This window comes from Mustela lutreola, chromosome 8 (genome assembly GCF_030435805.1).
Source record: "Mustela lutreola isolate mMusLut2 chromosome 8, mMusLut2.pri, whole genome shotgun sequence".
NCBI classification, from domain to species: domain Eukaryota; kingdom Metazoa; phylum Chordata; class Mammalia; order Carnivora; family Mustelidae; genus Mustela; species Mustela lutreola.
In genome coordinates this window covers 71,876,279-71,902,556 of record NC_081297.1, presented here as the reverse complement: position 1 = coordinate 71,902,556, position 26,278 = coordinate 71,876,279, and the positions used below count along the sequence as shown (strand labels likewise).

The following is a 26,278-nucleotide window of genomic DNA, read 5'->3' as shown; positions in this document are numbered from 1 at the left end:
TATATTTCTGAAATTTTACTCTATTCAGAGAGTCATCAAATATTGTTGATATCAGCAATTCTAATCAAAGAGTCACTAAATACTATTAAATTCTTCTAATACTTCCAAATGTTGTTGAATATTAAACTGCTTCTCCAGCTTTGATATCACCTCAATGGGAAGAACTTTTTACCTGATCTGTGGGACCAGTGTTCCTTTTCATCTTCTTCCTCCCCATTTATTCTTGTACTCACTAGTATGTTGACTTGGATTTCAGTTTTAGTACTGCCGCTGTCAGAACTTTCCTTTCCTGGTTTCTCTCTTTCAGCCTAATATGAAGTTCATTTTTTTTTTAACATGTTACAGCAACGGTGTTGAGCCCTTTGGCCCTGCTGTCAAGCAGGGAGTTACTGTCTGCTTCGTAAGAACACGTGTGGGGTGAGTTTAAAGTAATGTCTCAGTAGCTAAGGAGTGGCACCCTACTAGTTAAAAGTATAAAGGTATGAGTGAAAGAAGTGGATTTAAGAGACATTTGTGGGCGCCTGGGTGGCTCAGTGGGTTAAGCCGCTGCGTTCGGCTCAGGTCATGATCTCAGGGTCCTGGGATCGAGTCCCGCATCGGGCTCTCTGCTCAGCAGGGAGCCTGCTTCCGTCTCTCTCTCTCTGCCTGCCTCTCCGACTACTTGTGATTTCTCTCTGTCAAATAAATAAATAAAATCTTTAAAAAAAAAAAAAAAAAAAAAAAAAAAAAAAAAAAAAAAAAGAGACATTTGTATTCATAATGTCGGTTGGAGCCATGTAAGAATCGCCAGTGAGGATAAAAACAAGGTTAGGAGTAAAACACTCACATTTAGGAAACAATAACCAACAAAGAGGAAAGAGAAAGGTATAGTTAGGAGCATGGAAGAGGACAAACAAAGAAGTACAAAGGCATGGAAACCAAATGGCAGAATGTTAAGAAAACATTTTTATTTTTTATTTGTAAAAAATAATCTATGCCTAGTGTGGGGATTGAACTCATGACCCCAAGATCAAGAGTTGTATGCTCTGCTAACTAAGCCAGCCATGTGCCCCAAGAAAAACTTGTTTTTAAATCATTAAAATGATATAATGGAAGATAGTTTTAGTTCATTTTGATATAAACAGATCATTAATTAGTTTTAATATAAACAGATCATTGGAAACTCTAAGACGAAGAGTTTAAGTATGGTGGGGTTGTTTCCATTATCTTGTGTGTGTTAAAAAATAAAAACCCCTAAAACTTAGAGGGTTAATATAAGCACTTATTTAGGAATCTGCAATTTGAGCTGGGTTCAGCTGGGTGGTTTTATTGGTCCATTAAGATATTATTAAATAGCCCAGCCCTGTTTTTTATGGGTAGGAATCTGTAGTTAAGTGTAGTAATTCCTGCAATATCTTTGAAATTTGGTATTGAAATCAATAAACAGCACCAGTGGTGCACTGGTAAACTAACTCTTTAGGAGAATAACACATGATTTCTGGCATTTGCCATGGAGTGAATACTACCGTAATGACTGATCTCAGGTTACTGATGTGGAGTGACTTGGAGTTTGGAAGAGATGCAGGCAAGTCACTCTCATCAACTAAATGAGCCATCCTGATTCCAGACACTCTTGGGAAATACCAATGTTCTCATTTCTTGATCTACAAAGAATGGGAGACAAATTACAAAATAAACGTGATAAAATAGGAGTAAGTAAATGGGTAAGGAATTTTTTTGTAAAAGAAACATGAAAGTAAAAGAATAAATGCTAGTTTGAAGGCTCTGAACTGTTGCTGAGATGAATAAGGATTTGGCTAAAACAAAGAGAAGTGTTCAGTAATAGATAAAAACAGATCAACTGCTCAGGAGAAACAAAAATTGTCTTGATAACAGAGAGATCAGTGATCCAGGGGAGAAGGTTATTACATCTTTAACAACATGCTTACAGAACTAGGTTGGTAATATTTGCACATTTCTTGAAATATATATTTTTCTTGAAATATTTTTTTAATGCAAGGTGATTTCTAATAGTGCCAAAACAATTCTCAGGGGGAAAAAAGTAGAATTGGCAATTTGGAATCTATATAGGAAAATTTGAAGTGTTAAGGAGTGTTTGTCTTAATGGAAAGATATCTATTAGTATATTTAAGCTACTTAAAGAGTTAAGTACACATGTGTCACTAAGAGTTTGCAGGTAAGGAAGCTAACAAAATCTTTACAAGATTGTAAATATGGGACAATTAGGGATTCTATCAAGACAGTAGTTGTGGATTTGTTTATAAAGAAAATCCATATAGAGAGTTTGTATAAAAAGTAGCAAGATTTTTTAAACAAAGCAAGATTTAGTAATGGGTTACTTTTGAGAGCAAGTCAGAATGACTCCTTGCAGATAGCTAGCTACTTACTGTAAGACTAGGAAACAGATATGATATACCATGAAAATTTTACCAGTATTCCTTTTGATTTCTAGTGATGATTCATCTTTCTTTCTTGATTGTGTGTGTATGTGTACGCACGCGTGCGTGTGTGCGCGCACATGCGCATGTGTGATTCTTGACCAATCCTTTGCTGACTTCATGAAGATTAGAATAGGTGCTTAAAGTGATGAGTAAGACCTGATCCTTACCTTCAACTTTTGGTGTCTTATATGATCCTTTTCTCATTCCTTTCTGCTCCTGTTATCTATGGTTAGCCTAATCTTAACACTTCATTGTTGTTGGACCCAATTAGCTTCTAATCTTAGAAACAGAAATTTTCTCCTGTTCTGTTACTACTCTTGAGTGGTGGTTGCTCAGGCATCCCGATTTGAAGACAGGGTAGGAAAGAGTTTAGGGTCACCAGCAAATGCTCAGAAGTTCATGTTCTTATCACTCCTACTTCTGGGTTCTTCTCTTGTCACTCCTGGGCACAGAGGTGATGGTGTTAATTCCTTCTTGCCCACCTTTCCCTAGAGTCCATCCGTGCTGGTGCCTCCTACAAACGGCAGAATGAAGGAAATCCAGAAAGAGGTGAGTTTTGAGCTAGATTTTGATTGGGGATTGTGAAGGGGTGGGGGACTTGAATTGATAGAGGTTACAGAAATGGGGAAAGTGTTTACCTGCTCCATTAGTCTTTAGTTGGAACCAGAGTTTAATAGTAGTAGATCCAGGTTTTAGGATTGTGAGTTGCTTGGCTGGTCAGGAATAGCCACCTCAAAGGAGACTGAGATTTGTAGAACAAATAAATCTGACAGGCCTGGACAACAGTAGGATTAGGCGATTTCTTTTTACCTTTTCTGTGCTCTTTCTGCTGCCAACTGTAGCGTCCTTTTTCTTTATCCTTTGCTTCTTGCCTGTCCCTGCCCTTCATGCAACAGGTATATATGAATATATGTGGATATATGATATACTACCTGCTCTACCCTTCAGTATTCCTTTGCTTCTGCACACTGAGAAATCTGCTTGATTTAGCCCTTATGCAGCTAAAATCAGGAAAGATTCTAAAACTACATTTGGTGCACTATACTTGACATACTTGTAGTGCTGATGTGTTTGTGTAAGATTTTGCTAAGTAAGAGATTAACAGCTGCTTATTCTGTGTCTAGCTGCTATGTGTTGCGATTGAGCCTGTAATTATGCCTTTAATTAGCATAGTTCAATGTGCTGATTGGTTGAGCTCCTCACTTTTTTTTAAGGAATTGCTTATCTGAATAGAATGGGGAGGCCCTGTATCCTAAAGGTAGAAAAATAATTTATCTTTTCACCTAATTTTTGAGTACTTATTCTTTTCTTAAAGTACTTGAGCAGGGTAGCTCTGGATATTCAGAAATAAGCTATGATACTTGCACTTCTAGGAGCTTTTGTTGGAGTGGAATAGACTGACACTGTCACAATATGATGTGGAATTTGCCATATGTAACAGATACTGTAGGAATAACTAATTAAACTATGTTCTTAGTCATTTTGGGATGTAGTATTGCTTGGTATCTTACTTTTCATTTTTAAGGTCTACCAAGAACTTTTATTAAACTTACTGTGAAAGCCTCTTAATGATGCAAGTTAAAACACTTGAAGGTTATGTCTTTTTATGAGACTGTTGGAGTTTCAGAGGTAGAATTCTGTGCCCAGAGCAACCTTGGTACTGTTGACAATTGAGTTTAGATAATTCTTTGTTTTGGGAAGCTGTCATGTGCATTTATAGGGGGTTTGAGCAACATCCCTAGCCTCCTCTTACTGTGTGCCAGTGGTGCTCTCCCACTTGGTGATAATGAAAGCATCTACATGTGTTGCCTGATCTTGAAGAGGTAAGAGGAGCATCTGTGGAAAGGCTTTCCAGGTCTGCAGGCCATTTAATAGAGCTGATACTCACTATTGCCTTACGTGGTCAGAAGCCTTGAGGCTCTAGGCTCCTGCTATCAATCTTGACCACAGCAGGAAGAGCTTCAGAGGCTTTTTGACTGAAGCTGGCTTTGCTTCAGTTTCAAGGTTGTTTTATGTCTGCTTTTGCCCTTGACTGCTTTCTTGGCCATAACCCACTGGCTAGTGTTGACCAGCTTCTATGTCAATCCAAACTTGGTGCCACCTTCTCCTTTTCTCTGTAATTTAATTTTGTTAGTTTTTTTTTTTTTTTTAAGCAATTAAGAGTAGAGGATTTATATTTGACACATACAGATAATTTAATGAAATGTTTTTCTATCAGTAACAACTCACGGTTATTTTTATGATTATATTTAACTAAAACAATTTTCTGTGTTGAACTGACTAAAGTAATATTTAAATCTAATCTTTGGCTTAAGTTTCTGTAACAGTGGTATGCATATAGCACTGCAATAGTGTCTGTAGTGACTAAAGATAAGGGTTAGTGACTACCTCACACAGACTTACTTTTGACCATTTAACAAATATTTGGGTACTTACTCATGCCAGGCATTAGGTTAGCACTCTAATTATAGTTTTCTAGTTTTTATTTTTATTTTTTAGACTAAATATTTCAGGAATATCTGCTAGATTTCCTACATGCCCCTTGCTTTGAGCTATTGTTTAATTAGCTCGTTTTCTTTGTGGTATTTATATAATAACTACTTTTGAAAATTTATTGTGATAAATCAAAAGTTAGCTTTTAGGAAGGAGGATGAAGCATTTATGATTTTAGTCTTTTCCCGTTCTTGAGGTCTCAGTGGTTCTGTGTTTGGTAACTGGCATTTATGTGGCCTAGATTGGCATATCCGATGTCCATTGGTTCTAGGTTACTTGGAATTTTTTTATGGTACCTTGCCTCTGAGAGACATAGGTAAATTTAGATACTAAAGGATTTAATTTAATGATGAAGACTTCAATACTAAAACAAGTGTATGACACCCTCCTCATTTATTTAATTGCAGAATCCCTCTAAACTGAAAACAAATGAGCTAGAAAATTACATTTTATATTTTCTTATATAGGTAAAGAGAGACCTGTTCAGTCTTTGAAAACATCAAGAGACACTTCTCCCTCAAGTTCTTCAGCAGTTCCTTCATCAAAGGTTTGTTATGTCTTTAAAATCAATTTAAAGAGGAATTACGAAGTAAAGGAAATGCACTGTGAGGTATAGATAATGTTATTCTTCACTGTCAAACCAAATGAGGGTAACTTGCTTCATTTAAAAACTTAAATCATGGGGTGCCTGGGTGGCTCAGTCAGTAAAGCATCTGACTCTTGGTTTTGGCTTAGGTCATGATCTCATGGGTCAAGGGATCGAGCCCCAAATAGGGCTCTGTGCTCAGCAGGGAGTCTGCTTGAAGATTCTCTCCCTGCCCCTCCCCCAACTCATGCTCTTGTTCTCTCTCTCTTTCTCAAATAAATAAATCTGTAAAGAAAACAAAACTGTGGGTGGAGTCCAAGATGGTAGAAGAGTAGGAGACCTTAGTTTTGTCAGGTCCCAGGAATTCAGCTATATAGCTATCAAATCATTCTGAACTCTTGCAAGGTCAACCAGAGACCTAAGAAAAGAATAGCTACAACTCTATGAATAGAAAAGTGACCACTTTCTGCAAGGTAGGAGGTGCAGAGAAGTGACTCTGAGGTGACGTATGGGAAGATAAACCACCGGGGGGAGGAAGCTCCATAAGCTGGCATTGGAAAGTGATCGAATAGTGGACGTCAAAATCAAAACTTTTAGAAGTCTGCTCCAGTGAGAGATGTTCCTGCCTGAAAAACACTCAGGTGGTGAAGCAATTCAAAGTCCTAGGTAGGACAGTGTGGTTTCAGGATCCCCAGGGTTGTAATAAGACTGAGGGTGACTGAGAGTGGCAGAGTCCCCGGGTGTCAGAGTGAGGAAGCTAGCTACAATCTGCCAACCCAGGAGTGGGCTTTCACGTTGGAGTTGCCATAAACTGTGAACTGTGGCACAGTCAGGTGACTGCTCTCTGAGCAGGGGCCCAGCAAGTGGCAGAGCCGGCAAGAAACTCCTTCCACCCCTGAGAGGAGTGGCTCAGGTGCACACTGCAGGAGTCTGCAGGGTTTGGAGACTTAAAACTGGGTTGCGTGCCTGAGAAACAGGGTTGCATGCCTGCTAGATCACAGTCTGGGTGAGTACGGAGTCCAGGGAGACAGGAGTGATTGATTGCTTTTCCTTGAAGGCTCACTGAGGAGTGGGGCCTTGAGCTTTTGGCTCCGGGGCTGGAGATTGGGGGGCTGCCATTTTCATTCTCACCTTCTAAAGCTACACATAAAGTATTCAGGGAACAAAAGCCAGTTTGAGCAATCCAGAACTACTTACTGAGTCTGCCCCCTGGCAAGAGTGGTTGCAGTTCTACTCTCGCCAAAGACACCTGAGAATCAGGGCAAAAGGCCCCATACCCAGAAGATCAGCAGGAACATGCTGCTAAGACCAAATTTACTGAACTTGCAAAACTGCAAAACTCCAGCACTAGGGGAAAATAGTATATAGAATTAATGGTTTTTTCCCAATGGTTCCTTAGTCTTTTAATTTATATATTTTTTCCTCTTTCCTTTTTCAGTCAATTTCCTATTTATCAACTTTTTAAAAAATCTTTTTTTTTTAAAGATTTTATTTATTTATTTGACAGAGAAAGATCACAAGTAGGCAGAGAGGCAGGCAGAGAGAGAGAGAGGGAAGCAGGCTCTCCACTGAGCAGGGAGCCCAATGTGGGACTCGATCCTAGGACCCTGAGATCATGACTGAACTGAAGGCAGCGGCTTAACCCACTGAGCCACCCAGGTGCCTCTAAAAAAATCTTTTTTAATTTTCGTTTTTACAGTTACATTCTATCATTTTCTTTAATTTTATTTTTATATATACATAAGTTTTTTTTCTTTACAGTTTTGGGATGCAGTTTCTTCTAACAGACCAAAATACATGCAGAATCTAGTGTACTGCTCTGTTCTTTTCACTTGTCTGATCATATTCTCTCCTTCTCTCCTTCTTTTTCTTCTTCTTCTTCTTCTTTTTTTTTTTTTTTTGCTAAAATCTTCTTAGATTTTCATCTTTATAATAAAATTCTATCCTTTCAATTTATTTTATATAAGTTTTTCTTTACAATTTTGGTTTAGTGCATATTTGCACTTTTTTTTACACCTTGTTTTTACAACGTATTTATGTTTTTGCACTTTTTTTTTTTTAAAGATTTTATTTATTTATTTGACAGAGAGAGATCACAAGTAGGCAGAGAGGCAGGCAGAGAGAGAGAGAGGAGGAAGCAGACTCCCTGCTGAGCAGAGAGCCCGATGCGGGACTCGATCCCAGGACCCTGAGATCATGACCTGAGCTGAAGGCAGCGGCTTAACCCACTGAGCCACCCAGGCTCCCTTGCACTTTTTTTTTTTAACAATATATTTGTTGTACCTTCTTCTAACAAACAGACCACAATAACAACCTAGGATATAGTGTATTGCTCTGTTCTGTTCACCTATCTGTATATATTCCTCCTTTTTTCTTTTTTTGTTGTCTTTTAATTTGTACAGTTACATTTTATTCTTTCATTATATTTAATTTTACTTTTGTATGTAGGTAAGTTTTTCTTCTGTTACAATTTTGAAATCTAGTCTGTCTTTTTCTTTCTTTCTTTCTTAAGCATTTATTTATTTGAGAGCGAGAGAGAGAGAGCACAGAGAAGAAGGAGAAGCAAGCTCCCTGCTCAGGGCTTGATTCCAAGACCCTGGGATTGCGACCTGAGCCAAAGGCAGCGGCTTAAACAACTGAGCCACCCAGGAGCCCCAAGGGATCTAGTTTTCTACGAAGCAAGCAAAAATACACACAGGATCCAGTATATTGCTCGGTTCTGTTCACCTGTCTGAATATCTCTCTCTTTCTCTCTTTCTTTTTTTTCCCCCCAGTTTTAGGTCTCTTCTGATTTGTTTAGTATATTTCTCTGGGGCTGTTGCTGCCATTTCAGTATTTTGTTCTCTTGTTCATCTATTCTTCTCTGGCAAGAATGATAAGACCAAAAAACTCACTTCAAAAAAGAGAACAAGAGGCAGTATTGAAATTCCAGTGACCTAAACAGTGTGGATATAAGTAAGATGTCAGAACTAGAGTTCAGAATAATAACTATAAAAAGATACTAGCTGGGCTTGAGTGAGTAGAGCATAGAGAACACTAGAGACTCCCTTTCTAGAGAAATTAAAGACCTAAAATCTAATCAGGTTGCACTAAAAAAGCTTATTAATGAGATGCAATAAAAAGTGGAGGCTCTGACTGAAGAGAGAATTAGTGATATAGAAGACAAAATGATGGAGAATAAGGAAGCTGAGAAAAATCACTGAGATAAACAACTACTGGATCATGAGGGAAGAATTTGAGAGATAAGTGGTATCATAAAGCAAAATAATATTGGAATAATTGGGATCCCAGAAGCAGAGGAAAGAGAGAGACAGGGGCAGAAGGTATATTGGTACATATTATAGTGAAGAACTTTCCTAATCTGGGGAACGAAACAGGCATTCAAGTCCAGGAGGCACGGAGAACTCCCCTCAAAAATCAATAAAAATAGATTAACACACCAACATATAGTTGTGAAACTTGCATAGCTATGAGTCCAAGAGATAATCCTGAAAGCAGGTCAGGGCAAGACATCTGTAACCTACAAGGGTGGAAACATTACTCTGGCAGAAGACATATCCACATAGACTTGGCAGGCCAAAAAAGACTGGCATGATATATTCAGAGTGCTAAATGAGAAAACTAACCACCCAAGAGTACTTTATCCAGCTCGGACGTCATTCAGAACAGAAGGAGAGATAAAAAGCTTCAGAGAAATAGAAGCTAAAAGAATTTCTGATCACTAAACCAGCCCTGAAGGAAATATTAAGAGATCCTTTAAGTGAAGACAGAGCTCAAAAATAACAGACCAGGAAGGAAAAGAGACAGTTTACAGAAACAGTGACTTTAATGGTAATACAATGGTACTAAATTCAAATCTTTCAATAGTTACTCTGAATGTAAGTGGGTTAATGCCCCTGTCAAAAGACATAGGGTATGGAGATTAGATAGAAAAGCAAGACCCATTGATAATACTTTCTGAAGGAGACTCATTTTAGACCCCAAAATACCTCCAGATTGAATGTGAGGGGGTAGAAAACCACTTATCATGCTAATGGACATGAAAGCTAGGGTTGCTGTCCTTATATCAGACAAATTAGATTTTAAACCAAAGGCTATAATAAGAGTTGAGGAAGGACACTGTATCATAATTAAAGGGTCTATCCAACAAGATCTAACAGTTTTAAGTATTTACGCTCCTAACGTGGGAGCAACCAGTTATATAAATCAGTTAGTAATAAAATTAAAGAAATACATCAACAATAATACAATAATAGTATGGGACTTAAACACCCCACTCACAGCAATAGACAGATCATCTAAGCAGAAGATCAACAAGGAAACAAAGACTTTGAATGACACACTGGACCAGATGGACTTCACAGATATTTTCAGAACATTCCATCCCAAAGCAGTGGAATGCACATTCTTCTCGAGTGCACATGGATCATTCTCAATAGATCACATCTTGGGTCACAAACCAGGTCTCAGCTGGTACCAAAAGCTTGGGATCATTTCCTGCATATTTTTGGGCCACAATGCTTTGAAACTTGAACTCAACCATAAGTGGAAATTTGGAAAGAAGTCAAATACATGGAGGCTAAAGAGCATCCTACTAAAGAATGAATGGGTCCACCAGGAAATTAAGGACTGAAATTCATGGAAACAAATGAAAATGAAAGCAAAATTATTCAAAACCTTTGGGATGGGGGCACCTGGGTGGCTCAGTGGGCTAAAGCCTCTGCCTTCAGCTCAGGTCATGATCCTGGGGTGCTGGGATTGAGCCCCACATTGGGCGCTCTGCTCAGCAGGGAGCCTGCTTCCCTCTCTCTCTGCCTACTTGTGATCTCTGTCTGTCAAATAAATAAATAAAATCTTTAAAAAAAAAAAAAAAAAAAAAAAAACCTTTGGGATGCAGCAAAAGCAGTCCTAAGAGGGAAGCATATACCAATACAAGCCTTTCTCAAGAAACAACATAGGGCTCAAATATAAACCTAACCTTACTCTTAAAGGAACTGGAGAAAGAACAGCAAATAAAGCCTAAACCCAGCAGGAGAAGAGAAATAATAAACTTCAGAGCAGAAATCAATGAAATAGAAACAAAAACAATAGTAGAACAGATCAATGAAACTAGGAGCTGGTTCTTTGAAAGAATTGAAAGATTGATAAACCCCTGGCCAGCCATTTCAAAAAGAAAAGAGAAAGGACCCAAATGAATATGAATGAAGGAGGAGAGATCGCAAGCAACACCAAGGAAACGCTGTTTTAAGAGCATATTGTGAGCAAGTTCATACCAGCAAATTAGGCAGTCTGGAAGAAATGGGTACATTCTTGGAGATAATATAAACCATCAAAACAGAAACAGAAAGAAATAGAAGACAAAACCTGAAGAGACCCATAACTAGTAAGGAAATTGAGTCAGTAAACAGAAATCTCCCAACAAAAAAGAGTCCAGGGCCAGATGGCTTCCCAGGAGAATTCTACCAATCATTTAAAAAAGAATTAATACCTATTCTTTTGAAACAATTTATAAAAATAGAAATGGAAGGCAAACTTTCACACTCCTTCCATGAGGCAGGCCAGCATTACCTTGGTCCCAAAACCAGACCAAGACCCTACCCAAATACAGATCAATATCCCTGGTGAGCATGGATGTAAAAGTTCTCACGAAGACACTAGCCAGTAAGCTCCAGCAGTATATTAAAAGGATTATTTACAAGTTCCAGTTCCGGTGTGGGGAGTTTCATTCTTGGTGGTCGGTTGTCGCAGTTGGTGGGTATTAACTGAGCCAAGATGCTGTGGCAATTGTCAGATTGCCCACAGGACCGTAAGTACTGCTTCACACAGGCAGTTTGAAAATAAAGTTCCAGAGAAACAAAAGCTGTTTCAGGAGGATAATGGAATTCCAGTGCATCTAAAGGGTGGAGTAGCTGATCCCCTCCTGTATAGAGCTACTATGATGCTTACAGTTGGTAGAACAGCATATGCCATATATTAGCTAGCTATGGCTTCATTTCCCAAGAAGCAAGATTGACTTCAGTTTATCATCTCAGCAGACAGTTGGGTCAGTTTCGTTCAGCTCTCTATGGATCAGTAACTATAAATAAATGAGTTATTTGGGGATCAGTATTTATTGACTCATATTAACTGCCACCAATAAAGCAGTCTTTACCATGAAAAAAAAAAGGATTATTCACTACACTAGGGGGGGGTTTCCCCTGGGCTACAAGGGTGGTTCAACACCTGCATATCAATCAGTGTGATACACTGCATAAATAAAAGAAAGGACAAGAACCATATGATCCTTTCAGTATATGCAGAAAAAGCATTTGACAAAGTACAGCTTCCTTCCTTTCTTTTTTAAAAAAAAGATTTTATTAATTTATTTATTTGACAGGTAGAAATCACAAGTAGGCAGAGAGGCAGGCGGGGGTGGGGGGATCAGGCTCCCCACTGAGCAGAGAACCCAATGCTGGATTCGATCCCAGGACCACAAGATCATGACCTGAGCCGAAGGCAGTGGCTTAACCCACTGAGCCACCCAGGTGCCCCAGCTTCCTTTCTTGATTAACAGTCTTCACAAGGTAGGGATATATATATAGTTATATAGTTACATAGTTAGTTACATAGTTATATAGGAATATATAACTCAATATCATAAAAGCCATATACAAAAAGTCCACCGTGAGTATCATTCTTAATGGGGAAAAACTCAGAGTTTTTCCCCTAAGGTCAGAAACATGGCAGGGATGTCCCCTATTACCACTGCTGCTCAGCATAGTACTAGAAGTCGTAACCTCAGCAATCAGACACAAACAGAAATAAAAGACATCTGAATCAGCATAGAAGAAGTCAAACTTCCACTCTTTGCAGATGACTTGATACTATATATGGAAAACCCAAAAGACTCCACCAAAAACTTGCTAGAACTCATTTAGGAATTCAGCAAAGTGGCAAGCTATAAAATCAAAGCAAAGAAATCAGTTTCATTTCTATACACTAACAATGAGACAGAAGAAAGAGAAATTAAGGAGTCATTCCCATTTACAACTGTACCAAAAACTGTAAGGTACTTAAGAATAAACCTAACCACAGAGGCAAAGGATCTGTACTCAGAAAATTATGGAATACTCATCAAAGAAATTGAGGAAGACACAAAGAAATGGAAAAACCTTCCATGCTTATGGATTAGAAGAACAAATACTGTTCAAATGTTTTTGCTACGAGAGCGACTTATACATGCAGTACAATCCCTATCAAAATATCATCAGCTTTTTTCACAGAACTGAAACAAATAATCCTAAAATTTGTATGGAACCAGAAACGACCCCGATTAGCCAAAGAATATTGAAAAAGAAAACCAAAGCTGGTGGCATCACAATTCAAGACGTCAAGATGTATTACACAGCTGTAATCATCAAGACATATGGTACTGGCATAAAAACAGACACATAGATCGATGGAACAGAATAGCCCAGAAATGGACCTTCAATTCTATGGTTAACTAATCTTTGACACAGCAGGGAAGAATATCCAATGGAAAAAAAATAGTCTCTTCAACAAATGGTGTTAGGAAAATTGGACAGCCACATGCATGAAAAATGAAACTGGACCATTTTCTTTTACCATACACAAAATAAACCCAAAATGGATGAAAGACCTAAATGTGATACAGGAATCCATCCAAATCCTAGAGGAGAACACAGGCAGCAATCTCTGTGACCTTAGATGCAGCAACTTCTTGCTAGATATGTCTCCAGAAGCAAGGGAAAGAAAAGCAAAAATGAACTATTGTTACTTCATCAAGATAAAAAGTTTTTGTATAGCAAAGGAAACAGTAGACAACACCAAAAGACAGCTGACAGAATGCAGAAGGATCTTTGCCAAGTGTCTTATCAGTTAAAGGGCTAGTATCCAAAATCTATAAAGAACTTCTCAAACTCAACACCCAAAGAACAAATAATTCAATCAGGAGATCGGCAGAAAACACAAACAGATATTTCTCCAAAGAAGATATATAAACGGCCAACAGTCACATGAAAAACTGCTCAACATCACTCATCATCAGGGAAATGCAAGTCAAAACCACAATGAGTAAGATGCCTAAGATACCTAAGAATCTCACCGCATACCAGTAAGGATGGCTAAAATTAAAAAAAAAAAACAAACTTTATTTATTTGACAGATCACAAGTAGGCAGAGAGGCAGGCAGAAAGGGAGGGGAAAGCAGACGCCCCGCAGAGCAGAGCGCCTGATGTGGGGCTGGATCCCAGGACCCTGAGATCATGACCTGAGCTGAAGGCAGAGGCTTAACCCCCTGAGCCACCCAGGAACCCCCAGATGGCTAAAATGAACAAGTTAGGAAACTATAGGTGTTGGTGAGGATATGGAGAAAGGGGAACCCTCTTGGGAAACAGTATGGAGGTTCCTCAAAAAGTTGAAAATAAAGCTACCCTATGATGCAGCAGTCATATTACTAGGTATGTAACCCAGTGATACAAATGTATTAATCCAAAGGGGCACATGCCCCCCAATGTTTACAGCATCAATTTCCATAATAGCCAAACTATGGAAAGAGTCCGGATGTCCATCTACAGATTAAATGGATAAAGAAGATATGGTGTGTGTGTGTGTGTGTGTGTGTGTAAAATGAAATACTACTCAGAAATAAAAAAAATGAAATCTTGCCATTTGCAATGTCTTGGATGGAACTAGAAGGTATTATGATAAGCGAAATAATCAGAGAAAGACAATTATATGATCTCACTGATATGTGAAATTTAATAAACAAGGCAGAGAATCATAGGGGAAGAGAGAAAAAAATAAAACAATACGAAATCAGAGAGGGGGAAAAAACAAACTCTTAATCATAGGATGTAAACTGAGGGTTTCTGGAGGGACGGAGGGTGGGGGGATGGGAATATCAGTTGTTGGACATCAAGGAGGCCTTGTGATGTAATGAGCACTGGGTATTATATAAGACTGTTGAATCACTGACCTCTGCATCTGAAACTAATAGTACATTATATGTTAATTGATCTTAAAGTACAAAAATGACCAAAAAAATAAAATAGTTATAAAAAAAAAAGTACCGTTGACCCTTGAACAACATAGGGGTTGTGAGTACTGACCTCCCGTGCAGACAAAAATTCATACATAAATTTTGGCTCCCCTTAACTACTTACAGCCTGCTGTCAACTGGAATCCTGACTGATTATATCAATTAACATATTTTGTATGCTATATATATTATACACTATATTCTTGCAGTAAAGTTAGTTAGGAAAAAAGAAAATGTTACAAAAATCACAAGAGAGAGGCACCTGGGTGGTTAAGTAGATGACGCATGTGCTTTCAGCTTAGGTCATGTTCCCCGGGTTCCGAGATTGAGGCCCACATTCAGCACCCTCCTCAGAGGGGAGCCTGCTCCCTCTCCCTTTGCTGCTTTCCCGCTTGTGCTCTCCCTTTTCTCTCTCTCTCTCAAATAAATAAAATCTTAAAAGTCATAAGAGAAATGCATTTATAGTAATGAATGGTAAAAAATCCACATATAAGTGGACCTACAGAGTTCAAACCTGTGTTGTTCATGGGTCCATTGTAGAGATACAGGAAAATAAAATAATTTTAAAAACCCAAAACTTGAATCTTAAGTAACCACAACTGGAAAGTAGCTACCAGAAAAATGAACAGTTTTCTCATATTATTTTCTCCACAGGGCATGCTAAAATTAATATTTAACTTCAATCATTGCTCATTTTGACCATAACAAGTTGGGAATGAATAATCACATGGGGTATATTTGATAGACTGGGCTTTTATTTTAGGAGGGGTGTGTATAGTCAGAGACCTAATATTTATTGTATAACTACCTGATTCTAGTTACTATAGTAAATATTTTTTTTCTCTTATTCATACAGAAATCCTCTAGTATAATTAGATATATATATCTCCATTTTATAGAAAATGTTCAGGGGTACTTGGGTGGCCCAGTGGTTTAGGCCTCTGCCTTTGGCTCAGGTCATGATCTCTGGGTCCTAGGATCGAGCCCTGCATCAGGCTCTCTGCTCAGCAGGGAGCCTACTTCCCCTCTCTCTCTGCCTGCCTCTCTGCCTACTTGTGATCTCTCTCTTTGTCAAATAAATAAATAAAATCTTTTTTTAAATTTAATTTTATTTTTTTCAGTGTTCCAGAATCATTGTTTATGCACCATATCCAGTGATCCATGTAATACGTGCCCTCCATAATACCCACCAGCAGCTTCACCCAACCTCCCACTCCCTCCCCTCCAAAACCCTCAGTTTGTTTCTCAGAGTCCACAGTCTCTCATGGTTTGTCTCCCCCTCCGATTTCCCCTAACTCACTTTTCCCCATCTCCCAATGTCCTCCGTGTTACTCCTTATGCACCACAAGTAAGTGCGACCATATGATAATTGACTCTCTCTGCTTGACTTATTTCACTCACCGTAATCTCTTCCAATCCCGTTTATGTTGATACAGAAGGTGGGTATTCATCCTTTCTGATGGAGGCATAATACTCCATTGTATAATGGACCATATCTTCTTTATCTATTCATCCATCGAAGGGCATCTTGGTTCTTTCCACGGTTTGGCAACTGTGGCTGCTATGAACATTGGGGTACAGGTGGCCCTTCTTTTCACTACATCTGTATCTTTGGGGTAAATACCCAAATACTGCAATCGCAGGGTCATAGGGTAGCTCTATTTTTAATTTTTTGAGGAATCTCCACACTGTTTTCCAAGGTGGCTGCACCAACTTGCATTCCCACCAACAGTGTAAGAAGGTTCCCCTTTCTCCACATTCTTTCCAACACCCGTTGTTTACTGTCTTATTAATTTTGGCCACTCTGACTGGTGTAAGGTGATATCTCAGTGTGGTTTTGATTTGAATCTCCCTGATAGCTAATGCTGATGAACATTTTTTCATGTGCCTGTTAGCCATTCATATATCTTCTTTGCAGAAGTGTCTATTCATATCATCTGCCCATTTTTTGAACGTGATTATCTGTTTAGTGTGTGTTGAGTTTGAGGAATTCCTTATAGATCTTGGATATCAGCCCTTTGTCTGTAGCGTGATTTGTGAATATCTTCTCCCATTCTGTGGGTTGCCTCTTTGTTTTGTTGACTGTTTCTTTTGCTGTGCAGAAGCTTTTGATCTTGATGAAGTCCCAAAAGTTCATTTTCATTTTTGTTTCCTTTGTCTTTGGAGATATACCTTGAAAGAAGTTGCTGTGGCTCATGTTGAAGAGGTTACTGCCTGTGTTCTCCTCTAGGATTGTGATAGATTCCTGCCTTATGTTGAGGTTTTTTATCCATTTCGAGTTTATCTTTGTGTATGGTGTAAAGGAATTGTCGAGTTTCATTCTTCTACACATAGCTGTTCACAATTTTACCAGCACCATTTCTTGAAGAGACTTTTTTCCACTTTATATTTTTTCCTGCTTTGTTGAAGATTATTTGACCATAGAGTTGAGGGTCCGTATCTGGGCTTTCTACTCTGTTCCACTGGCCTATGTGCCTGTTTTTGTGCCAGTACCATGCTGTCTTGGTGATCACAGCTTTGTAGTAAAGCTTGAAATCAGGCAACATGATGCCCCCAGGTTTTTTTCTTTTTTTTCTTTTTCAACATTTCCTTAGCAATTTGGGGTCTCTTCTGGTTCCATACAAATTTTATGTTTGTTTGTTCCAGCTCTTTTAAAAATGCCGGTATAATTTTGATCAGGATGGCATTGAAAGTATAGATTGCTCTGGGCAGTATAGACATTTTAACAGTGTTTAGTTTTCTGATCCATGAGCATGGAATGGTCTTCCATCTTTTTGTCTAATTCAATTTCTTTCATCAGTGTTCTGTACTTCCTCGTGTACAGATCCTTTATGTCTTCGGTTAGGTTTATTCCCAGGTTCCCAGGTATCTTATGGTTCTTGGTGCTATAGTAAGTGGAATCGATTCTCTAATTTCCCTTTCTATATTTTCATTGTTGGTCTATAAGAAAGCGACTGATTTGTGTACATTGATTTTTGTATTCTGTCACATTACTGAATTGCTGTATAAGTTCTAGTAGTTTGGGGGTGGAGTCTTTTGGGTTTTCCATATAAAGTATCATGTCATCTGCGAAGAGAGAGAGTTTGACGTCTTCTTTGCCAATTTGAATACCTTTTTTTTTTTTTTTTTTAAAGATTTTATTTATTTATTTGACAGAGAGAGATCACAAGCAGGCAGAGAGGCAGGCAGAGAGAGAGGAAGGGAAACAGGCCCCCTGCTGAGCAGAGAGCCCCATGCGGGACTTGATCCCAGGACCCCGAGATCATGACCTGAGCCAAAGGCAGTGGCTTAAACCCACTGAGCCACCCAGGCGCCCCAATACCTTTTATTTCTTTTTGTTGTCTGGTTACTGTTGCTAGGACTTCTAGCACTATGTTGAACAACAGTGGTGAAAGTGGACATCCTTATCATGTTCCTGATCTCAAAGGGAATGCTGTCAGCTTCTCCCCATTAAGGATGATATTCACTGTGGGTTTTTCATAGATAGAATTTATGAAGTTGAGGAATGCTCCATATAAGATCCTTATACTCTGAATTGTTTTAATCTGGAACAGATGCTACATTTGTCAAATGCTTTTTCTGCGTCAATTGAGAGGACCATGCGGTTCTTCTCTCTTCTCTTATTGATTTGTTCTATCACATTGATTTGCAAATGTTGAAGCACCCTTACATCCCATGGATAAATCCCACCTGGTCATGGTGGATAATCTTTTTAATTTACTGTTGGATCATATTAGCTAGGATCTTGTTGAGAATCTGGGGATTGAGCCCCACATTAGGCTCTCTGATTGGCAGGGAGCCTGCTTTTTCCTCTGTCTCTGCCTGCCTCTCTGCCTACTTGTGATCTCTTTCTCTGTCAAATAAATAAAAAAATCTTAAAAAAAAAAAAAAAAAGAAGATGTTCAGAAGTGAAATAATTTTCTTAAATTATTTCACTGGTAAATTCCTACAAATATTTCAGGAGTACTAATTCTTCTGAAACTCTTCCAAAAAACAAACAAACCACAACAGAAGAGGCGGAAGTACTTCCAGACTCATTTTGAGGTCAGCATTACCTTGATACAAGGGAGAGAATATTATAGGCCAGTATCTCTGATGAATACAGATGTGGTAATCTGCAATAAAATATTACTAAATGAAATTCCATAGCATATTAAAAGGATCATACACCATGATCACATTGGATTTATTCCAGTGATGCAAGGATCGTTTGGTATCCACAAATCAATCAGTGTGATATATTGCATTAACAAAATGAAGGTTAAAAATGTACGATCATCTCAATAGAAGCAAAAAAACCCCATTTGACAGAATTCCACACCCATTCATGCTAAAAACTCTGAACAGATTGGGTATTGAGGGAATATACCTCAACAAAATAAAGGTCTGATATGACAAGCGAAGAGCTAACATTATACTTAGTGGTAAAAAACTGAACGCTTTACCTCAAAGATCAGGAACAAAGTAGCTGGTCTACTCTTGTCACTTCTAACCAGCATAGAACCAGAAGTCCTGGCCAGAATAGTTAGGCAAGGAAAAGAAATAAAAAGCATTGAAACCGGGAAGGGAGAAGTAAGTCTGTCTTTTTTTTTTTTTTTTGTGACATTTTTAAATATTGAAAACCATAAAGTGTCAACTAAACAGCTATTAGAATTAATATATAAATTCAATAAAGTTGTGGGATTAAAAATCAATATGCAAAGGTTAGTTGTGTTTCTATACAGCAATTATAAACTATCAAAAAGTGAAGTTAAGAAAGCATTTCCATTTACAATAGCATGAAAAAGAAAATATTCAGGAGTAAATTTAATAACAGAGGTGAAATACCTTTATGCTGAAAATTTTAAAACATTGATGAAAAAAGTTGAAGAAGACACAAATGAATGGAAAGATAATCCATGTTCATGGATTGGAATGATCAATATTCTTAAAATGTCCATACTACTCAAAGCAGTCTATAGATTCTGGGCAATTCTTATAAAAAAAACCAATGGTATTTTTCACAGAACTAGAACAAATCGTCCTAAAATTTGTATGGAACCACAGAAGACCCCAAATGACCAAAGTAGTTTTAAGAAGAGCAAAGATGGAGGCATCATGCTTCTTGATTTCAAACTATATTACAAAGCTGTAGTTATCCCAACAGTATGGTATTGACACAAAAACAGACATATCAATCAATGGAAAAGAATAGAGACCTCAGAATTAAACCCATGCATATATGGTCAGTGAATTTACAGTGCAGGAGCCAAGAGTATATAATAGGAAAAAGGGTAGTCTTTTCAGTAAATAGTGTTGGGAAAACTGAGCAACATACAACATAATGAAACTGGACCCCTAGTTACTACCATATATGAAATCAACTCCAAGTGGATTAAAGACTTGAAAGTAAGACCTAAAACATTAGAAGACCTAGAAGAAAACATAGGTGGTCATTTCTCTGGCATCAGTCTTTGCAATGAGTTTTTTAGATTCAACACCAAAAGCAGAGGCAGCAAAAGCAAAAATAAACAAGTTGGATCACTTTAAAGTAAAAAGCTTCTCACAGCAAAGGAAAACAGTCAAGAAATGAAAAAAGCAACCTAAGGACTGGTAGAAAATATTTACAAATCATGAATCCGATAAGGGGTTATTATCTAAAGTATATGAAGAACTTTCACAGCTCAATAGCAAAAAAATCAAGCAGTCCAATTAAAAATTGAGCAATGGAACTAAAGAGACAGTTTTTTCAAGGAAGACATATAAATGGCCAAGAGGTATACAAAAAGGTACTTAACATCACTAATTATCTGGGAAATAGAAATCAAAACTATAGTGAGATAGCATCTCAATGGCTGTTAGAATGACTGTCGTCAAAAAGATGAGGTAACAAATGTTTGTGAGGGTGTGGAGGAAAGGGAACCCTTGTGCACTGTTGGTAGGAATGTAAATTCGTGTAGCCACTATGGAAAACAGCATGGGGATTCCTCAAAAAAGTAAAAATAGCACTGTCATGATCCAGAAATCCCATATCTGGGTATATATCCAAAGGTAATGAAAAGAGGATATCAAATGCTGATATTGCAGCATTATTCATAGTAACCAAGACCTGAAAACAACCTAAGTCCTTCTACAGGTAAATGAATACAGAAGATGTGGTATATATACACAGTGGAATATATTGAACTCTGAGAAAGGACATCCTAGCATTTGTGACAAAATGGATGGACCTTATTATGATGATAAGCCAGTTAGAGAAAGACTAATTACTGTATTTCACTTAGATGTGGAATCAAAAGTGGCACCTGGGTGACTCAGTTAGTTAAGCGTCTGCCTCCGGCTCAGGTCATGATCTTGGAGTCCAGTGTCAGGCTCCTTGCTCAGCAGGGAGCCTGCCTCTTCCTCTCCTTCTTCCACAGCTCTTGCTTTCTCTTGTTTTCAAGTAAATAAATAAAATCTTTTAAAAAAATGTGGAATCTAAAAAAGCTGAATCCATAGGAACAAATTAGTGGTCAGTAGGGGCTAGGAGTTGAGGGAAAAGGGGAAGAGATATTGGTCAGAGTATAAATTTCCATCTACATGATGGTAAGTTCTGGAGATCTAATGTACAGCTTAGTGATTATAGTTAATAATACTGTATACTTAAAATTTGCTAAGAGATCTTAAATGTTCTTACCACAAAGAAGAAATGGTAATTATGTGATGTGATGCAGGTGTTAGCATATGCCATGGTTGTAATTACTTTATTATTTTAAAAAGTAGATCTGTATCTCCATTTTATAGAGAAGTCTCAGAACTTAAATAATTTTCTGAAGATCATGGCTGCTCCTCACTATTTCATCCTTATTCCTACCTTCCAGTGTCCCAAAACATGTTGTACAGGTGATCCATGATTCTAATCCTTAATTTGCTCTTTCCATCTGCTCTTAGCAGTTAGAGGTTCTCTTCCCCAACCTCAGGTTGACTTTCCATAAATGTTGTTACTTGTATTCTCTTCCTTCTTCACTTTTCTGTTTTTCTGTCTTTGGTATATTTGGCTTTTCAGCAAGAGGAGACTGACGTCACCTGGCAGTCTGTGCTGTATTCAGGGAGTAGCTGCTTCACTGCCTCAAAGCAAAAAAGAAAAGAAAAACATGTCTTTGTGACATGTTGTGTCTTTAGAGCTTTCGCAGAAGTCTGAGGGATCTAGAATGCTGGTTTTGAATAGGAAAGCTTGATTAAAACTTTGGTTCTGCCTTACCATGTCAGAGGTGCCTTATCCCCTCAGAGACTGGCTTGTTTTTATTGTCAGGTAGAAATGAAAGAAAAGACATAATAGTTGCCCATCCAACTCACTATGAATGTTTAAATTAGGATATATGAAATACTCATTTCTTCTGAAGTATAGTGTAAATATAAGTTACAGCATTAGGACTTGTGGTACATGTTAGTGGGAAGCAATCATAGTGAATTTTAGCAATTTCTTTTTTTTTAGGATTTTATTTACTTGAGAGAGAGAGTGTGTGTGCACAAGCAGAGGGGAGAGGCAGAGGGAGAAACAGACTCCCGGCTGAGCAGGGAGCCCCTCGCTGGACTCTATCTCAACACCCTGAGATCATGGCTTGAGTCAAAGGCAGATGCTTAATCTCCAGACCCTCTTCTAAGACCTTTGCAGATAATGACTCATTTAATCCCCTTAATAACCCTGTCAGCCCTGTGTTTGTTTTTTCTTTTAATTAAGGTATAATGTGTTATTTGTTTCAGGGGTACAAGTCTGTGATTCATCAGTCTTACACAATTCACAGCGCTCACCGTAGCACATACCCACCCCAGTGTCCATTACCCAACCACCCCATCCCTTCCGCTTCCCTCCCCTCCAGCAACCCTCAGTTTATTTCCTGAGATTAAGAGTATCTTACGGTTTGTCTCCCTGATTTCGTCTTGTTTCGTTTTTCTCTCCCTTCCCCTATGGTCCTCTGTCTTGTTTCTCAAATTCCTTGCATCAGTGAGATCACATGATAATTGTCTTTCTCTGATTGACTTATTTCGCTTAGCCTAATAGCCTTTGGTTCCATCCATGTTGTTGCAAATGGCAAGATTTTGGTTTTTTGGTGGCTGCAGAATATTCCATTATGCACGCACATGCATGTGTGTATCACATCTTCTTTGTTCATTCATCTTTTGAAGAACATCTAGGCTCTTTCCATAGTCTGGCTGTTGTGGACATTGCTGCTATAAACATTAGGTGCACGTGCCCCTTCGGATTACTACTTTTGTATCTTTAGGGTAAATACTCAGTAGTGGAATTGCTGGGTTGTAGGGTAGCTCTATTTTCAACTTTTTGAGGAACCTCCATACTGTTTTCCAGAGTGACTGCACCAGCTTGCATTCCCACCAACAGTGTGAGAGGTTCCCCTTTCTTAAAATTTTAGCTGTTTTGATAGTAAAAGTAGGTATTTTCATTTTTGTCTTAAAATGGAATCAGACTTTGAGAGTTTTAGATCTATGATCGTTTTAAGTATTGGGAAAGTACAGCCTGCTGTGTTCCTTGCCCAGGGTTACATGGCAGCGATGGGACACTTTTATCTAGATTTCCTGATTTGATGGAGGGCTTTTTCTTTTAAGACATTCTGGCTGCCCTCATGTAGGAATAATTTTTCAGAATTTGTTTCTTACTGTTAGAAGTTACTTTCAAATGAGTTTTTCAGCTGTATAGATTTAATGAAAGATGGATGGAAGATTTCAACTGTAGTAAGATTTCATCTTTACTGGAGAGAACTTAACAATGTTTTATTTTTACTCTCTAACTTTCTCTTCAAAACAGATACCAAAAAATGGGGCATACATTTTTTTCTTTGATATATTCATACATATACTGTTGTTTATTCTAACTTACTTTGTCTTTTTAACTTTTTAAAAAAGATTTTATTTATTTTATTTTATTTAAAAGAGAGTGTGAGCAGGGAGGAGGACCAGGGAGAGAGGGAAAAAGCAGGCTCCCAGCTGAGCGGGGATCCCAGTGTGAGGCTTGATAATAGGACCCAGTAATCATGACTTGAGCTGAAGGCAGATGCTAAAGGGACTGAGCCATCTAGGCACTCCTGTTTTTGTTTTGTTTTTTTGTTATTAACTTTAAAAAAAATGATTTTATTATTTATTTGATAGATCATAAGTAGGGAGAGAGGGGGGAACAGGCTCCTTGCTGAGCAGAGAGCCCGATGTGGGGCTCAATCACCGAACCCTGAAATCATGACCTGAGCCGAAGGCAGAGGCTTAACCCACTGAGCCACCCAGGCACCCTTGTTTTTTTGTTTGTTTGTTTGTTTTACTTTTTAATCTATTATTAGGTAATAATGAGGTATTACTTCTACCTTTTTAACATTATGTGTGGATAGGGATTTAGAGTGACATATTTAGGCTTCCTCAGGAGCTATGGAAACACTCTACGTACATATAGTGTTACTGTCTTTCAGCAAATATTATGGATGTCCAGCTGGTAGTTTGCTGAATTGAATAAGCTGTGGAAGGAAGTCAGGGGCCTTTGTCATGAGTTCCAGCTTAACATTTACTAGTGACTGGGCAAATCACTAGCTTTTAGACATTCACTTTTCTTGGTTTTTAAGTTAGGGTGATAAAGTCTGCCCTAACCACCTTCATGGAATTCCATTTAATTAAAATACTTTTTTAGGTGTGGATATAAAAGCACTTTATAAATGGTATTATACTCTAATGTGGAGACTTTTAAAGATTTACTTATTTTTATTTGAGAAAGAGAACGAGAATGAGCGGGAGGCAGAGGGAGAGGAAGAGAGAATCCCAGGCGGACTGTGTTGAGTACAGAGCCTGATAGGAGGCTTGATGTCATGACCCTGAGATCACAACCCCAGCTGAAACCAAGAGTCAGATGTTCAACCAGCTGTGCCACCCAGGCGCCCCTAATGTGAAGATTTTTAATGCCACTGTCATCCAGAGGAAGTATGTTTGGAATTAATGATGTGACTTTAAAGAAGATGTGGAGACAAAATTAGAGGTGAAAGACACAGTTGATGAAAATGTTTGCTCATAAAATAGAATGTAATCAGAGCTACTATATGGGCCCAAGGAACAAATTTTTCTAATTTGGCTTAGTTTTTTGTTTGTTTGTTTGTTTTCCTTTTTAAAGAGAGGGAGAGGGACAGAGGGAGAGGGAGACAGAATCTTGAGCAGCTCCATGTCCATGCTCCATGGGGACTCCATATCCTGACCCTGAGATCATGAGCATAAGAGTCATGAACTCAAGAGTCAGACACTTTGAGACACCCAGATGTCCCTTGGCTTAGAACTTTTACATCTTACTCTGTTATGTAGGTCTGTAAACCGTATTATGGGAATCATGTGATCCAGAAAAAAAATTTTATTTTCTTCATTTTTATGTTGACCTCATGAACTGATTGATCTTCAAATGTTTTACTATAACTGATTTATATCAGTTAATATGGAAAAGAAAGAAAAACTGAAGTACCAAATTGTGTTAGGTACTTTCAGGTCTATTACTTCTCTTGATTCTCACAAGTACTTTATAAAACAGTGAATATTATTAACATCTGCTTTGTAAGTGAGGAAACAAAGTCTTCACAGTGTCATAAATTGTGCATATAATATCATCTACCTAGCAAGTGATGAATCTGGCATTCAAACCCAGGTCTGTCTGTAACTTGAAATTCCATACATTGTTTGATATTGGGTATGGTTGAAGAAGGGAACCAGTAGAAGTATCAAAAAAATGAAATTTAAGTATATAAATATTGTGTAAAAAGTGGGATTTATATAAATTTTTACAAATTATAAAAATGGCATATCTGACTTTTCTATTGCATTAGTTAGAAATTTACCTTGATATTTTGGCATTATTTATTTCATTGAATGTAATTCAAGATACATTGAAATTAGTATGATGGTCCTACATTAAATACTGTTAATATATTAGTTAACTGTCAGTATCTTTGTTCCTTAAGATGAATTTTTGCAGTTCTATATAAATGAAATTAGGAGTCAGAGCTAATCTGTATGGCCAAAAGGAATTATTGCTACTTAAAGAAATTCTGTGTTGAATATTTTTTAAAAAGCAAATAAAGAATGTACTTGTTATCTATATAAATTTGGAGGCTTACATGATTTTAAGGTAAGTGGGATATACTTCTTTTTATTATTAAAGATTTTATTTATTTGATAGTGAGGGGGAGTGGCAAGTGGAGGGAGAGGGAAAAGCAGGCTCCCTACAGATCCAGAAGCCCTATGTAGGGCTTGACTTCCAGGACCTTGGGATCATGACCTGGGCAAAGTCAGATGCTTAATCGACTGAGCCGCCCAAGTGCTCCTGGGATATACTTCTTTATGTATTGGAAGTTTAAATGCTTTTGAGAATTGTAATAGAACTGTTCTTTCATTTTTATTAGGTGTTAGACAAACCCAGTAGGCTAACTGAAAAGGAACTTGCTGAGGCTGCAAGCAAGTGGGCTGCTGAGAAGCTAGAGAAGGCAGATGAGAGTAACTTACCTGAAATTGAGTATGAGGTAAGCCATAATTTCCCCTTGATGTTTCGCATGAAGAATTTTGTCTGGGTTTTAAATTATGGGTGGGAAATATTTGATTTGTTCTAGTACTTTAAAATAAACCTGGAGAAAATAGCTTCATGGATTACAAACATTTGCCACACAGAGTAATAATATGAATATGAATGATTCTGAGTTCAGTAATTGAACTATACCTGAATTTCTCCAG

General features: G+C 38.0%; 1 protein-coding gene across 9 annotated transcripts in view; it reads left to right on the top strand.

Moving 5' to 3' along the window:
- The window catches only part of PPHLN1 (periphilin 1), a 157,115-nt gene that overhangs the window by 62,776 nt on the left and 68,061 nt on the right, over nt 1–26,278 (top strand). For 7 of the 9 annotated variants that reach the window (XM_059185625.1, XM_059185621.1, XM_059185622.1 and 4 more), the window contains 3 exons: nt 2,934–2,990; nt 5,402–5,481; nt 25,954–26,070. In XM_059185625.1, the coding sequence (XP_059041608.1) occupies nt 2,934–2,990; nt 5,402–5,481; nt 25,954–26,070 (254 nt within the window). The remainder of the gene's footprint in view (nt 1–2,933; nt 2,991–5,401; nt 5,482–25,953; nt 26,071–26,278) is intronic. The other 2 variants (XM_059185624.1, XM_059185619.1) reach the window with 1 other exon arrangement.